Source organism: Schistocerca serialis, chromosome 11 (assembly GCF_023864345.2).
Source record: "Schistocerca serialis cubense isolate TAMUIC-IGC-003099 chromosome 11, iqSchSeri2.2, whole genome shotgun sequence".
Taxonomy (NCBI): Eukaryota; Metazoa; Arthropoda; class Insecta; order Orthoptera; family Acrididae; genus Schistocerca; species Schistocerca serialis.
This window is the reverse complement of record NC_064648.1, coordinates 87,020,576-87,038,332: the sequence shown is the minus strand read 5'-3', so window position 1 is coordinate 87,038,332 and position 17,757 is coordinate 87,020,576. Positions and strand designations below refer to the sequence as shown.

The following is a 17,757-nucleotide window of genomic DNA, read 5'->3' as shown; positions in this document are numbered from 1 at the left end:
GTAAAAGTTTTGATACAAATCCATGTCGAGCTCAATAACTTGAGGTTTATATGCGTTTCGTAACATCACGACGGAACTCTCTGACTGACATGGAGTGATTCCGACTGACATGACTGAATGAACTCTAGTGCTCGTGACTACTTGTTTAAAATCGGGAAATCTCAGGCATGCACGCGTGTAAAGCATTCAGGGCGGATCAGAGAGGTCATAAAGGCTGGGGGCCACTTCAACAGACGCCGCGCCCAACGACTCATCGTGCTTTTGTTAGCTGTCAAATTTCTGTAGACGTAGTGCAACCGCCGATCTATGCTCGGAACTCACCTCTGTTATAGACGCCACGTTACAACCGACATATAGCAGTGCCAACTATCGGAACTTCATCAAACTATGGGGGCTGAAGCGGGAACATTCGACGATGTCCCACAACAAATTCCGCATTTTCTCAACCGAAATTTGCCGTGAAAAAAGAATGCGTTGCGTTGCTTATTAAACGCCCCACCCATATTCTCTGAATTTAGAAGTTGGCGTGGGATTTTCATTGCTCCTTCCTCCCCTCCCCCCCTTCCACTTCCCCCCCCCTCCCCCCACCCTCTGACCCCCAGTCCCACAACCCTCTAAATGAAATTTGGTGAGATTTTGCTGGGCCCCTCCTCTGTTTTGAACTTAAGTAATTAGCGGACGTCCCCTTATCACAACAGCAGCGCCTTAATCGCCTATCATTCCGCGTCAAAGCGTTATTGCACAATACAGCGTCAATCAAAAAGGATGTAACAACTTTGGAATGATATAGAAATTTATTGCAGTAACTTACAGAATCGCTAGATGTGTCATTTTGTAGCCAAAAACCTTAAGTTTTATGTGATTGCAGACTTTCAAAAATATCGTTCAAATGGCTCTGAGCACTATGGGACTTAACATCTGAGGTCATCAGTCCCCAAGACTTAGAACTACTTAAACCTAACTAACCTAAGGACATCACACACATCCATGTCCGAGGCAGGATTCGAACCTGCGACCGTAGCAGCAGCACGGTTCCGGACTGAAGCGCCTAGAACCGCTGGGCCACAGCTGCCGGCGGGCTGACCAGCACTTCCGACCATATGAACAAAAACAAAATTGAATCGATTCATGGATCCCTACAAAAGACGCCCAGTTCTTCCGACACGGGAGTCGTATGCTATCCGAAAGACGGGAGAATGTAGTGTCCAGTGATGGGCAATACTATGAATCATAATTTTTTTGTAAGTTTTTCACAATAAGGCCCCGAACTTGCGCTGGATGGTGACAGCTCCTAGCACTGAGATATAGGTTCGTATGTGTTTCCTTCCTGTATACCGAATGTCCCAGCGTGCCTCCTGCGTTTCTAGTAACCAGGATGTTCATGAAGGGTAGGCTTCCGTTTTTCTCTATCTCCATGGTAATCTTGATGTTTTCATGTATACCGCTGAGGTGCTGCAGGAGCTCAAGTGGTTTATCTTTACCATGTGGCCAGACCACAAAGGTGTCATCCACATATCTGTAAACTGCTTTCGGTTTCACTGGAGCCGTGTCCAATGCTCCCTCCTCGAAATATTCCGTGTATAGGTTAGCCATGCTTGGTGCGTCCCATTCCATACACAGGAGTGCCAGTGTGGTGCACAGTTAAAATGGCTGCTTTCACCAATGCGGAGCTTGCTCACTGTGTATTTTGGTTCCATGAAACGAATTCTGCATCAGCTGTTCGGCGTAAACTTCGTATCACTGCCATGGTGAACGCCCACAATGCAGAATAAGAAAACTAAAACTCTGTCCAAACAGGCCATGAATGGCCACCGGTACCGACCGGCCGCCGTGTCATCCTCAGACCATAAGCAACTCAGAAGGCAGATACGGAGAGGCATGTGGTCAGCACACAGCTCTCCTGGCTGTATGTCAGTTTACGAGACGAGAGGCGGTACTCCTCAATGAAGTAGCTCCTCAGTTTGCCTCACAAGGGCTGAGTGCAGCCCTCTTCCCAACAGCGCTCAGCAGACCGAGTCCGACAGCCCAGTCCGACAGCGCTTTAACTTCGGTGATCTGATAGGAACCGTTGTCACCACTGTGTCAACGGCTGAACAATTTGAGACAGCAAAAATCCACATTCAATCCTGGAACACGTTCATGACAGCCCCAAAGTTAAAGTGTTTTGTGCTGTTAGCAAACTGAAAGTGCACAGCCCTTTCTCCTTCATGGAGAAAACTGTCGCTGGCATTGTGTATCTGGATGTGCTCGAAAACGTTTAATTCCACAAGTCGATGAAGATGACCGAGACGGGATGGTTTACTGCTAGCAAGACGGTGGACCACCTCATCTCCTAATGGAAGTTCGAGGTTTCTCCGATAATCACTTCACAGGTCGGTGAACTGGCTGTAAAGGGCCACTGGATTTCTTTCTCTGGTGTCTCCTTAAGGACTATGGATATGTTACTCCCCTGCTTGGTGATGCTTGGAGAGATCTCTATAGCCAAAAGACCTGTAGGACGTCCTGTATTGAGGTTCAAGGACTCCTGTAAACGAGATATGGAGAGCTTTGGAATCGACACAAACAGATGGGAGGCACGGGCTAGCATGAGACCAGAGTGGCGTGATGATATATCATCTGTAATGTCGAAGCATGATGAAGGCTTGTTAGACAGATTAAGGCACAAAAAGCTTCACAATGCTACCACTGCTCCCGCCTCAGCAGCCAGATGCACTTGTGACAATTGCGGCAAGAGATGCCGTGCTGCCACTGGCTTGACAAGTCATATGAAAAAATACAACCCATAAACACACAGACACTGCAACAATCATCTACCAAGATGTCGTGGCCGGGAAGATATTGGTTACTGGTGGGATGTCTGCCACATTGCAGATGGTAGTTACATCGAACCAAAATTACACTTGACACTTTTATGTCAAACTTAAAGTTGCTTGCTACAAAATGACACATCTACCGATTCTGTAAGCTATCCCAACAAATCTTCTGGTAAACCTTCCGGGATGTAAGGTCGTGGTCCATGAAACTCTTCAGCTCCTAACGTTTCGTCCAGAGCTGCACTGGACATCTTCAGAGGGGTGTTTCTCCTCCGGTGAGTCTTGCGCAGCTCTGGACGAAACGTTAGGAGCTGAAGAGTTTCATGGACCACGACCTTACATCCCGGAAGGTTTACCAGAAGATATGTCATCCGGTCGTGAAAGCTTTCATACTACCCCAACAAACTTCTTTTGTACAATGTAAAGTTGTACAGTCGTAAAGACCTCCTAGACGCACCCTGTATAATTGATAATGATAGTACCCCAGCGTCTTCTTCGCCTCACCTAGATGTCTTGTGTGCAGGTCACGCAGGAGATGTACCACATACTGCACGCCAAGGGCTACCCGCTCACCTGCCGCGGCACCATCAAGGTTAAGGGCAAGGGCGAGATGGTCACCTACTTCCTCAATGGGTACGCCACCACGCCGGCGCCGTCGACGCCAGCGTCATCAGAGCCGCCGCCGGCGCCCAGTGGTGACGGTAACAGCGGTGGAGCGTCCGAGAGCTAGGTAGGTACTGCGAGCAGCCGCCTCCTCTCACCTGGTCATCGTGTTCCCTAGAAGCCACCTACAAGAACAACTTCAATTGTTGGGCAGCACGTCATGGCACTCGCTAACAAAACAGGAAACAACACACAAAAACGGGGTTCCGTACAGGATATTAACAATACAGACGACTCGAGACAGCTATGAAAGCCTACCTAAGATATGTTTGTAACATTCTGTTCGTCCATCATCTAAGTCCGTCCTATTCTCAGGCTGGATGTGGACAGGTAGGCGACGCGATATTCACACACACTGTTTACTTCATTGGTTTCTGGTGTCCTCAATACCCCTCCTCACACTACTACATCAAGTCGTTGTTTTACGTTCGTACCAAAAACCTCTAAAAGTTCTTGACCATTTTCCATCATATTTTTATACGATACTGTAATGAACATTGTGACGGACATAGGCTGTTTTTAATGTATATGATACCTAACTATACCGGGTGATCAAAAAGTCAGTATGAATTTGAAAACAATAAACCACGGGATAATGTAGATAGAGAGGTAAAAATTGATATGCTTAGAATGACATGGGGTTTTATTAGACCAAAAAAAAAAAAAACAAAGTTCACAAAATGTCCGACAGATGGCGCTGGACAGCAAAACGTCAGTGACTGCGCATGACAATCGTGTATAAAAGGAGCTGTAATGAGAGAGAGAATCAGATGCGCCAGCAGTCACAGCATGTTGACGTTACCTGAAAAGGCGCTTTTAGTGAAGCTGTATTATCGGAATGGGCTGTGTGCTAGTTCAGCGTTACGATCCTATCGCCATAGGAAGGGGATTCGAACGGGTAAAGGTCCGTTGAAAAATGCAGCTATGGCGAGAATGATTTCGAAGTTCGAAGCTACGGGTTGTTTGGACGATAGACCCAGTAGTGGCCGATCGAGCACAGGGCGTAATGCTGCTGAGACAGTTCAGGAAGAAATGGAGACTGTAGCGGGTTCGTCTTTGCATGGGGAAATCAGCGCTCGTGCAGTCGCACGTCGCACCGGCATTCCATACACTACTGTTTCGTTGGCACTGAGGCGTACCCTCCGATGCTATCCGTACAAAATCCATCGGCATCATGAACTGTTACCTGGCGATTTAGTGAAGCGGAGGGCATTTGCGGTGTGGGCGTTTCAAAAGATGGCGGAAGATGACGATTGGTTGAGTAACGTGTTGTGGACCGACGAAGCTCATTTCACGCTCCGAGGGTCTGTCAACGCCCACAACTGCAGAATTTGGGCTACCGAAAATCCTAGAACTGTCGTGGAAACTCCATTGCACGACGAGAAAGTCACGGTATGGGTCGGATTTACCACATCTACCGTTAGCGGGCCTTTTTTCTTCGAGGAAATGCGTGATTCTGGTTTTGTAACCGCTACCGTGACGGGTGAGAGGTATGCCGATATGCTGCAGAATCGCATCATCCCCAGCCTGGCTGATAAACACCTGCTGGAACGTACGATGTTTATGCAGGATGGCGCTCCACCCCATATTGCTAGACGCGTGAAAGATATCTTGCGCGCGTCGTTTGGTGATGATCGTGTTCTCAGGCCCCACTTTCGTCATGCTTGGCCTCCCAGATCCCCAGACCTTAGTCCGTACGATTATTAGCTTTGGGGTTAACCTGGAGTCGCAAGTGTATCGTGATCGACCGACATCTCTAGGGATGCTGAAAGACAACATCCGACGCTAATGCCTCACCATAACTCCGGACATGCTTTACAGTGCTGTTCACAACATTATTCCTCGACTACAGCTATTGTTGAGGAATGATGGTGGACATATTGAGCATTTCCTGTAAAGAAGATCAGATTTTCTTTGTCTTACTTTGTTATGCTTATTATTGCTATTCTGAACAGATGAAGAGCCATCTCTCGGATATTTTTTGAACTTTTGTAATTTTTGTTTTTTGTTCTAATAAAACCCCATGTCATTCCAATCATGTGTGTCAATTTGTACCTCTCTATCTACATTATTCCGTGATTTATTCAGTTTTCAAATTTATACTGACTTTTTCATTACCCAGTATATGTAATAGACGCTAATGGAAAAAATTGTAGTACCAAAGTATTATTCATGTAGACTTACAATGCCCTCAGCGGCATTTTAGCTAGAAGGGAGTACTTCTCTGGTCGGTGTATCACTAACCCGGTGTCTTGCTGCTTCGGTAGTCCCTCGTCGCACAGTAGTGGAGCTCAGGCGCCAGGTTCCGTGTAGGTTTTGATCCTGCTGAAGTGGAGTGTTTCGGGATGCCAATTGTTAAATGTCAACAACGTTTTGTACTGCACTCGTTTTAATAAAGACACGTCACAGGATTTGCAATATGGCGGCTCTGGGCTACGCCGTTACATTCAGCCCTTTACAACACATTAACACAGTTCTCACTTTCCATACTCTTGATAGACACTGCCCACGACACGTGGCGTTCTGATAACTAATACCTTCACTTTATATCTTGTTTAATAGCCGGAATATTTACTCGCGACCGTTCTTTCAGAGCCGCCCCCGGTTACTCGACCGTGCGTTTTGAGTGGCGCCTCGCTGCAAACTCGCCCTGTCTTGGCGAATGACAAGAGAGACCCCACCTTTCTCCCTCAGCCAATAGGAACACCTCACTCGTTTCATATATATATACACTGCTGGCCACCGTAAATGCAACACCCTGAAGTAAGCATCCGAATCAAGTGAAATTTACACCATGGGTTTGCAGCGATGATATATGCAACTGATTAGAATTTCAGCGCAGACGCACATCACGCGCGCCTGTGGCGCCACCTCATAGCGCCATTTAAGGCTTGGCGATTTCGACGAGTGTACGTTCGGCACGTGTGATTACCTTGTGGTTGTTTCACAAGACGATCAGTTATGCCTCGTAGACAACAGCGAACATCTTTTCATCAAGTATCCGAGTTCGACAGAGGAAGGATAGTGGCTTACCGAGATTGTGGATTATCATACAGAGAAATCGCTAGTCGTGTTGGACGAAACCAAACAACTGTAATGCGGATATGTGACCGTTGGATGCAGGAGGGTACGACGGACCGACGTGGTCGATCGCATTCACCTCGGTGCACCATTGCACGTGCTGATAGCCAAATTGTGCGCGTGGCAGTGACGGATCGCTCAGTGACATCCCGAACCATAGCACAGCACATTGCGTCTGCAACGCATCATCCAGTGTCTGCGCGTACCATTCGACGCCGTTTACAGCAGATTGGTCTGTCCGCAAGACGTCCATTGCTTCGTCTTCCATTGACGCAGAACCACAGACGTCTCCGTCGCCAATGGTGTGATGACAGACGGATGTGGACGGCAGAATGGAATGACGTTGTCTTTACTGACGAGGCACGCTTCTGTCTGCAGCACCACGATGGTCGGATTCGAGTGTGGAGACACCGTGGAGAGAGGATGCTGGACAGCTGCATTATGCACCGCCACACTGGTCTTGCACCGGGTATTATGGTATGGGGCGGTATTGGATATTACTCTCGCACGCCTCTAGTACGCATTGCCGGTACTTTAAATCGCCGGCGCTACATATCCGAGGTGCTGGAGCCAGTTGTCCTTCCTTACCTTCAGGGCTCGGCCACAGCCATATTTCAACAGGATAATGCGCGACCACACGTGGCACGCATTGTCCAAAGGTTCTTCGTCAATCACCATATTGAATTGCTTCCCTGGCCGGCTCGCTCTCCGGATCTTTCGCCGACAGAAAACATGTGGTACATGGTTGCTCAACGAGTGACCCAGATTACATCCCCAGCTGCCACACCAGATGATCTTTGGCAACGTGTGGAAGCTGCTTGGGCTGCTGTACCCCAGGAACACATCCAACGTCTCTTTCACTCAATGCCGAGACGTGTGGCAGCGGTGATCTCCAACAATGGCGGCTACTCTGGCTACTGATTCTGGCAGGAACCACATGTCACAGACGTCTGTAAACGTAATCATTTGATACTCGGTCAACATGTTATCTACAAAATAAATCTTGTTGTGCTATCTCTTGTCTTTCTTGGTGTTGCATTTACGGTGGCCAGCAGTGTGTATATATATATATATATATATATATATATATATATATATATATATATATATATATAAAATCATTAATACTCCTTGCTGACGCGTAATTGTCAGATGTACGTGTAGCCTCGCTGCTACCAATTGTATAAATGTGTGTAATGCTTGGCCTAAATACGTGAAGGGAATGCACGTATGCATTACAGAATAATGAAATTTCTGGAATGCATTTGTCTAGGTAACATATTTAAGTGATTAACATAGGAAGATCACTGATTACTGTAACCACGAGATAAGCTATTGCAAATGTGAAATGCTAGCACATTATTAATCGGTGTAACTGCCAGAATGTTGAATGCGAGCATGGAAACGTGCATGCATTGTGTTGTACAGGTGACAGATGTCAGTTCCATGTCTGTTGCATTCGGTGGGGCAATGAAGGGACACTTAATGCTAGGTGTGGATGACAACGGAGTTGTCCTCTGATGATGTCCCATATATGCTTCACTGATGACAAATCTGGTGACTGAGCAGGCCAAGGCAACATGTCGGCACTCCACAGAGCATGTCGGGTTACAAAGCCGGTATGTGGGCGAGCGTTATGCTGTTGGTAAACACCGCCTGGAATGCTGTTCATAAATGGCAGTACAGCAGATCGAATCACCAGACTGACGTACAAATTTGCAGTCAGGGTGCGTGGGATAACCACGAGAGTGCTCCACACAGTCACATGGAACCGCATCCAAGACCATACCTCCGGGTGTAGGCCTATTGTGTCTAGCATGCAGGCAAGTTGGTTACTTGCCCTCAGCCGGCCCCCTTCAAACCAATGTACGGCCCTCATTTGCACTGAGGCACAACCGGCTTCCGTCAGGAAACTCAACAGACCTCCACCCAGCCCTCTAGTGACCTCTCGCTTGAGACCACGGAAGTCGCAAATGGCGGTGGCGTGGGGTCATTGGAATGCACGCTACAGTCCGCTGTGTCACAGTGGTGCCAACTGCTGGCCAAATGGCTGCTGCAGATGCAGTATGATGCGCCAGAGCTATCAGCCGAACACAGTTGACTTCCCTCTCGGTAATCCCACATGGTACTGCGGGGCCCTGTCTTCTTGCGACCACCTCTGGCAGCAATCGTGTACAGAAGCTACATTCCCGCCAAGTCTTTTTTGCAATACCACAGATGGCACATCCAGCTTCTTGTAGCCCTTTTGCACAACCTCGTTCAAACACACTGCAGTGTTGATAATGGCGTCTTTGTCGCCTTAGAGGCATTCTTAACATGGACTCAAACGGTTCAAATGGCTCTGAGCACTATGGGACTCAACTGCTGTGGTCATCAGTCCCCTAGAACTTAGAACTACTTAAACCTAACTAACCTAAGGACATCACACACACCCATGCCCGAGGCAGGATTCGAACCTGCGACCGTAGCAGCAGCGCGGCTCCGGACTGGAGTGCCTAGAACCGCACGGCCACCGCGGCCGGCCAACATGGACTCACCACGTCGAGTCTCATAGGTGAGTCACACTCACGACCGTTACAGCGTGTATTTAAAGAAAACTTGATTTACATCCTCATATTGCTGCTCCCAGCGCCACTCTTATAGAGCTGGTGTGAAACTTGAATAGACGTCTCCTTTCAGGTGTGCAACCACGTCTACCGACTTTCTTTTATGTCGCAGAACTTCTTCTTGGTGCTGCGATTTTTTCTTTTCTATCGGTGTATTAAGGAGCAACGCTGTTATCAAAAATCTCCTTAAGTTCTTGACAGATTTACTTCGAACTTTTACACGTTATTCTAATGAACATTTGGATAGGCACAGGCTGTGTATTTCTTTGATGACTATGTACAGGTTTTCTCGTAACTCTTTCATGATGAAGTTTATTTTGCATACATTTGGAAAATAATAGGTCGAAAACTGTCTTCCTTTGTGATAAATAACACTCTATATTTAAACTGAAGGTGGAGGAGGGGAAGGAAACGAAACGAAAGGGATTACTGATGTCAGCTGCTTCGGGACATTACGCAGAAACATCGGCGATGGGTGAAAATGTGTGCCTGGCTGGGTCTCAAACCCAGGACCTCCTGCTTACTGGGCAGGTGTGGTAACGACTGTGCGTTAGCGCAACTGCACCGACTACCTCGGCACGCCTTGCGTGCTGCACACCACCGAGCGTCACCTACCCGCAGCCACTGCCCATTTCCTTCACGATCGCTACTCTGAGATTCCCGCCAGGGCTCGGATACACTTGTGCAACCGCACTGAAGAAGGCGGACCCATTGTCCACCTAGGCGAATCAATTATACGAATGTATTGCGTCTGTTCTATTCGATGTCTGAAAGAACACCCACCACGTCTGCATATAAATAACACACTTGCACTACCAAAATTGTTAAGTTTCGAAAATTGGTAGAGTGGGTCGCATTTGTCCCACGAAGCTTATTAGATCCATGTTTTCATGAAAACACAGGATTTTTCGGAGCTAGATTTTTAATTTTAGGATGATTTTATCAATCATGGAAAAAAGTTTAACAGATCCATATCAAAACACATTTATTCCAATGAAAACGAAAAACTGAAATACCTCACAAAATTTTTCAGTACAACATTTGAAGATTCCTTTGACATACCCCGCATCAATGTTTTCTACATTCTGCGAAGTTTTCTCTGGCATATACGTCCCACTTGATACATAAATAATGTACGAACTAGCATAACTGCTGAGATATGTATTAAAGTTTCAAAACAATGTCTGTCATGAAACTTCCTGGCAAGTAAAAACTGCGTGCTTGGCCAAGACTCGAATTCGGGACCTTTGCGTTTCCTGGGGAAGTGCACTAAAGGCTGAGCTCCCGAAGCACGACTCACAACGTCTCCTCACAGCTTTACTCAGTCGGTAGAGCACTTTCTTGCGAAAGGCGAAGGTCCAGAGTCCGAGTCTCTGCCCAACACACAGTCTTCATCTGCCAGGAAGTTTTACATCAGCGCACACTCCGCTGCAGAGAGAAAATTTCATTCTGGAACGTCTGTAATATACAAGAAAACACAATTTGTTGCTTCAGACATTCTTGGAATTGAGAAAATGGTGACTCTATCTGATTTTCGTGCCGGCTCGTTTGATCGCCCACAGCCTTCTATAGATCCACCGCATAGTCCATAGTATTTTTCTCCAAGTTCCGAAAGCATCTCGCTACAGGCTAGCACTACACAGATGTGAGAAGTAGAAGTTCGAAAGGTCGGAACTTCATATTACATTAGCGGGCGATATGTATCCCATATGAACCACATCAACCACCGACTGAGAGAGACAAAATGCTGCCCTCTGCTGCCAAAACGAGCAATTGCGATTTCTACCTCGCTGTCAGTTTCGACTGCGATAGGAGGGTATTTAACCCTTTAGACAAATTGTTTCTCCTGTACGTATTTTCTCTTCTTACATACATTTTTCCGACAAAAAATTGCAAACACAACAATATACTGTTTTAATTCATTCCTCTCTGATAATTTTACAGAAGAGGGGGAAGTAATATTTATGCCCTGCCGGCTTATGATTAGAATACAAGTACTGAATCGGTACTTTGTAAACGCAGCCATTCACAGATTAAAACTATGATAAGTACTGTCACTAAAGCTACTCTCAAGGAGAGACAGAAACTGGACAGGTGTCCCTTTTTTCATTTTTAATTTACACGAGTAGATCCGTATGATCAAATTCAGGAGTAAATCTCCAAGGTCGTGGAACGTTTCGCTACATAAAATTACAACACAAAAGTAATAATAAATAGGATAAAATGTTTATGAATCCCAAAAAGACGACAAGCTACAAGTTTATACAAATGCAACCAACAGTGTAACACAGCAAGTAGATTAATTTTTCAAGAACCTCCTCGACACAACAGAAGTCGTTACCTATGAGGAAACCCTTCAAAAAATGGTTCAAATGGCTCTGAGCACTATGGGACTCAACATCTGTGGTCATCAGTCCCCTAGAACGTAGAACTACTTAAACCGAACTAACGTAAGGACATCACACACATCCATGCCCGAGGCAGGATTCGCGGTTCCTGACTGAGCGCCTAGAACCGCTACACCACCGCGGCCGGTGAAACTCTTCAGTTTAGGTTTGAAAGCGCTTGGAACACTGCTAAAATTTTTGATATCTTGTGGCAGCTTACCGAAAATAGCTGCAGCAGAATATTGTGTGCCTTTCTGCACAAGAGAGGAGGAGGTGCGGTCCAAATGCAGATGGATTTCTGCGTAGTATTAACGGAGTGAGAACCGCTAATTCTTGGGAATAAGCTGATACTGTTAGCCAAAAACGACATTAAAGAATATAAATGTTGAGAGGCCAGTGTCTGAATACCCAGACCAAAGAACAGGGGTCGACAAGAGGTTCGCGAACTTAACACCACTTGTGGTCCGAGCCGCCCTTTTCTGAGGCGAAAACTCCTTTTGAGAATGGGATGTTTTACTCCAAAATATAATACCACGTGTCATAATCGAATGAAAATAGGCAAATCAGACTGCTTTTCGAGTCGAACTATCACTTGTTACTGGTACTGCTGTAATATTAAAAACGGCAGCTAACAGTAAAAATGGCAGCATGAAGTTTTTGAACAATGCCCTGAATGTGGGCTTTCCACAACAGCTTACTATCGATCTGAATGCCTAGAAATTTGAACTGTTTAGTCTTACTAATCATATGCCGATTCAGTGTGATTAGCACGTCAGGTTTCTTTGATTTGTGTTTTAGAAGCCGGAAAAACTGAATCTTGCTGCGATTTAGCGTTAGTTTATTTTCTACAAGCCTTTAACTTCTGTCTTGAACTGCAATATTGGAAACAGTGCCAATGTTACACACAATATCCTTTACTACCAAGCTATCGTAATATTTTGTAACCACCTGTAATACTACGAAGCGTATCACACCCCACATGCCAATGATCCAAACCGATTTACCTACTTATTTTAAGCGATTTCAATTCGCAATCAAGGTTTCGTTTGCAGTAACAATATAGAAGGTCTAAAGTCAGAGAGAGAGGTAAGAGAACCCAGAGCTGGGAGGAAATGGATGAGGAGATCGTCAGAAAGAGGGGAGGAGAGATGAGGCATAAGGAGAGGGGGAGGCGGAGGAGATGGTCAGAAAATTGGGGCAGAAGAAGTGGAGGGAAGAAGATTAGGATGAATATCCAATTTCCATACATATTCGTATTTAGCAATTGCGAAGCATTGCTGTGCTCACTAGCTATTCCATAACTGCAAAATGAGATTGGATATACCCAGCATCTTCGCTTCGCCTTTTCACAACACTAAACTTTTTGCATTTCTTTCTCCACTTCAGCCACACGACCCCGGAACAAGATATACCTTATAACCTGCACCTTATCCATATCCACTGTGCACCTGTTAACATTGATGCAGCTTCCCTCTAGGCATATCCCATCTGTTTTCCCTCTATCCAGCAGGGAACCATTAATGGTCAGACTGCCTACACTGCGTTTCTCATCCCTTTGTGTTTCTGTTTTCTTCCTCCCATATCCCCTACTAACATTATTCTTTTATTTCTCGTCCTTCCTTTTGACCAGTTAACTTCACCATTTTCATTTCTCCATACTGTTGCCACACATCTCTATTAGGTGTCATTACTTACGTTAAGAACATAGTGAGAAAATTTCGTAACACAGTGTTAATAAGAGCAACATTTCTTACAATCCATGTTCTCATTACTGTCAAGTGGGGTTACTTTCCTCCCCTTTTGGACAGTTTTTCAAACAAAATCATGTAATGCATAGTAGTGCTGTACAATGACTTTTGAAAATGAAGTTAGTCCATTCTAGAACAATATAGAAACCATCTAGCAACACAGAATGATATCAAAGACTTATTTTTGAAATATTATAATCTTTCAAAAATTGGAGCAAAATAGCTGCTGGAGTGGCTTACTTTGTTTCAATTAATATACACTTTAAGACAGTGTAATAGCTTGGGCCAATGTCACCCTCTTTAAAATTTATTGAGTTACCTGATAAGACCATATTAAACCAACATCTATGTACTTTTTGGAATCAGAGAGACAAATACTACAAAAATACAGAGGAACACAACTTTTTGTAATATAAGTTGTAAAAAAAAAGTAACAAACGTGAACAAAATTTAGTGTTTTTGCTATCAAAAAAGAGATCAATATTTCATTAGGTATGTTGGTGTGTCAAAATGTTACTGACTAAACAAAGAAAATATTAAGCACAATTCATGACCGTTGACCAACTGTGGAACTGAGAAAATAAATACTAGATTCAACAATATCCTCCCATTTTTTCTGTTTCCTGTCATCCTTAGTTACATCAAAATTCATGGAGATATGTTCCTTCTTTGCAAATAAATGAAAAAACGGTTTGTTTTTGCCATACTCGTTTCGCTTCTTTTGTTTATAAAGCGTCTGCAGTGGCCTGTAATAAATGTTTATTTTTGTATGTACAGCAAGTGCGCTATGCAGTACAAGCATGTTACTATATTACGTGTTCTCATGTTTTCCTCTTGTATTTCAGGTTAGAAAGAACTTCCGCAGCACAAATTTCGTGCATGTAAGTTATTGCTTGAGTTACTTATGATTTCCAATGTTACTAGTCCATTTTTGTGACCCTGCAGATATGTGTACTCGGTCCCCATACTCCAGATGGCCAATTTCCAGTGTCTTTCAATCGCGTTTAGTTCAACACTTCACTTGCACTTTTCATTGTGTGTTGAATGTGCGTGTGTGAACTGTGTGTAGTGTTGCCAACTGCCACTGTGTGTTTATGTTTTGTCTTTTGTGTGTGTTGTGTGTGGAGTTTGATATTTGTTCACTTCTTTTTGTGTGTATATGTGTGTGTGTTTTCTTATGTGTGAATGTGTCATTCTTTGTGAGAGTGGATTTTTTTATTTTATTTATTTATTTATTTGATCACACATGTGGACTAGCAACATTGGAAATCCTAAGTAGCACCAAACGATAGTTTAACTTCACGAAACATGTGCTGCAAAAGTTGTTTGTAACCTGAAAACCAAGAGTAAAATATGAAAAAAACGTAACATTGTAACATACTTGTAACTGCTACGCAATGCACTCATTATGTATATAAAAACAAACACGTATTACAGGAAACTGAAGACGATTCATCAATAAAAGAAGGGAAACGCCTAGGGCAAGAAACAAACTGCCTATCATTTAGTTGCAAAGATCGAACATACCTCCATAAATATATCCTTCATTATTGTGAAAAAATGCATGTTTATTATCATGGTATTTACAGTTGCACTGTCTCCGTTAAAACTTTCAATAACATCAGGATAATGTTTACTTTCATCCAAACACACGAATTCTCTATCTTATTGGTTTCAATTTTGCCAGTGGTTTTCATAAGTACTCTTCATTCTCCGTAGATGATGCTAACACATGTCATTTGATTTCTTCTGTATGGTTCCAAATGTTTGTCTTTATTGTCATCAAGAATTTCTCCTTGTAATATGTCTTCATCACTAGAATAATCAAGCACTGTCTGGATTTTTCTCTTCTTACATTGTTTAGTAGTTCCTGGAATTGGTTTAGAAGCATTTTGTGATATAAAGAGCATGTGGTTCCATTTCTTATGGATTCCAGGCATTCTTTCGTATTTTCAGTGATGTAATCCATATGTTGGCGAGGTCTTTGCTCCTTTTTACTCTCGTATCATACTAATAACAACATTAATCTCTCAGTGTAACTCATTACCCACATAATAAAATCCATCTCAAGCTAAATCAGGTTTAAAACAAAGTAATGGAAATATTGTGGAGCTACATCGATCCACTTTATTAGTGCTGCAAAGTTGTCTCAATTTTCTCATCAATAACCTTCACAGCTACTTTCGATGGTACAGTGATAAATATTGTGTTGATTACTGATTTGTGGGTATTACTTAGATAGTAATTAATTTCTACAAATAAATGAATTCCACCTGCCTTTTATTTAAGTAGTTTTCTGGTAGCAAAACATCACTTTTTCTAGACAAAAATTATCCCAAAAGTGCAGTAGCATGGATTTCGTTAGCATAAAATATCCAAGATAGCGAGTGGCAGAATAACTCCAATGTATGAGCCTGTAGAAGCTGTGAACTGTTGGACAGACTTGGAACTGTTCTGAAATGTTTATTGGAATAGATGCTATGATGGATTGGATCCTTTTTCGAACTGTTAACAAAGGTATGTTAATTGACAGTATATTTATTTATTTATTACTCCAACTGTAGATTGTAAATATTGTGTGGATGTCATAGAAAAAGTTGACAAACAAAGTAATAGAAAACAACTTAAATAATCACTGCTTGGTAATTTATGGTCTGTTCTTCATAAAAGTATGTTTTGAACTTTCAAAGCAATAAATGTTTTTTTACACATTGTAATGAATATGTTAACAAATGCAGTTCATTAGACATGGAAACATATTGAAAACTAGAAACAGTAAATATATTTTCAGAGCCTGCTTAATATAAACAAATCAAGCAGAATATTATGAAACAACATAATCACATCTCATTTTCATCTGCTAACTTTCTGATGTACACTGACACATGGGTTTTGTGAAGTTCTGGTTCTGATAACAAGCAATGAATGACATTCACTATTAAATTTGTACCTATCACAATAGATACTACACATTCTGTTATGCTACTGCTCACATTTGTTTCCTATACTGAGTGTCTACAGTACCAGATGATGTATGGATATTTAAAATCGACTAGTAGCTGTCCCTATACTTCGTCTGTTCCCAGAATAATAGTTATCCATTTAACCCTATTACCTGCTAGACACCTACTTTAGTACATTATGTATCTTTCACATGCTCATTCCCAATATCTGGCTGATCAGTGTGTAGAGCAGATTTGGTTGGCTACAACAAGGCACTAGTGGCAAATTATAACTATACTTAAATATACCTTAAACTCTGCTAATGTTGTGTAGTGGTAAGCAATCTAAAATGTATTTGCACCACAACCCTCAGTACTGTAGACTCAAAAATGCTTTTTTTTTCTCTTCCAGTTTCGGCTATCCCAGAAGTAACAGTGACACCTGAATGTCTTCCTGGCAAGATACTGCAAGAGACCTAATGAAAATCTCTTTGCAACTTTTATGAGCTATGAACACAACTCTGTGATGGAATTTTATCCTTTATCCTGAACTTTACTGTAATAAGAACAACAGGAAGCATGTTTGCAATGAAAAGTATTTCTACTGGAAAGTCTCAATAATATGACATAAGATGAGTGAAATGAAGAATGTTATGTAAGTGTGGACTACAATTAAGTAAGAGGACTTATTACAATATGACAGGATGAGTGAAATCAAGAATGTTATACTAGTTTCTTCATAACTATGGAGGAAACCATCACATTATTGTTATAAAGTGCCAAATCAAGAACTTTCTAGTATCTGTCTCAAAACATTAATGTACTCAGTGAATAGTGTTATTATTTCAAACTAAATGAATCACATATGTGTTCCATCAGTAATAGAGGATAATAGTAAATATGTAGGTTCCATCATATTTTAAGTACAGCATGTTGTGGATTAATAATTTTGCTGTAAAACCTGGGGCTATAGATGTATTGTTTCCTTAAACACTTCAAGTAAGTTGGCTGCACTGATGATCATTTATCGACAGTTTAGCGAGTAGTTTCCCCTTTAAATTGCTACAGTTCATACCTATTATAAATATTTAAATAAACTTTATTGACAACAAACGCTACTTTAAGTTGGAAAGCCATGTAACTGAGTGTCCATACAGCCAAATGAGAGTATGTCTCCAATGATACCTTTAAGAGAAAATTGTATTATTTCCTGACTCAAACGTTTGTATGAGATACTGCAGTTCTGGGTTTAATAACAAATGCAAACTTAAATTTCTATTGGCCATTGTTTGGGATAATGTGTCATAAGAATTTTAAGAAGAGACTAGGATCTCGTCTAAAATGATAGTTTTTCACATGACACCACTTGCAAACACATGAACATTTAGGTGCAAAATAATATTTGAGTGTGAAGGACTGGTTTATTTAACATTAAAGTGTGCTGCCACTATTATGTCTTTGAAAAGCGGTGCAGGTCACTTAATTTATTTCAACTTATTTTAACTGGTGTAACAGTC

At 42.8% G+C, this 17,757-nt stretch overlaps 1 protein-coding gene across 1 annotated transcript in view; it reads left to right on the top strand.

Annotated features, from left to right (window-relative positions):
• LOC126426481 (adenylate cyclase type 5-like) overlaps positions 1–16,749 on the top strand; it is an 858,869-nt gene extending 842,120 nt beyond the window's left edge. The window contains exons 20-21 of the mRNA XM_050088392.1: positions 3,337–3,543; positions 16,653–16,749. Of these exons, the coding sequence (XP_049944349.1) occupies positions 3,337–3,543 (207 nt within the window). The 3' untranslated portion in view covers positions 16,653–16,749. The remainder of the gene's footprint in view (positions 1–3,336; positions 3,544–16,652) is intronic.
• The last annotated feature ends 1,008 nt before the right edge of the window (positions 16,750–17,757 follow it).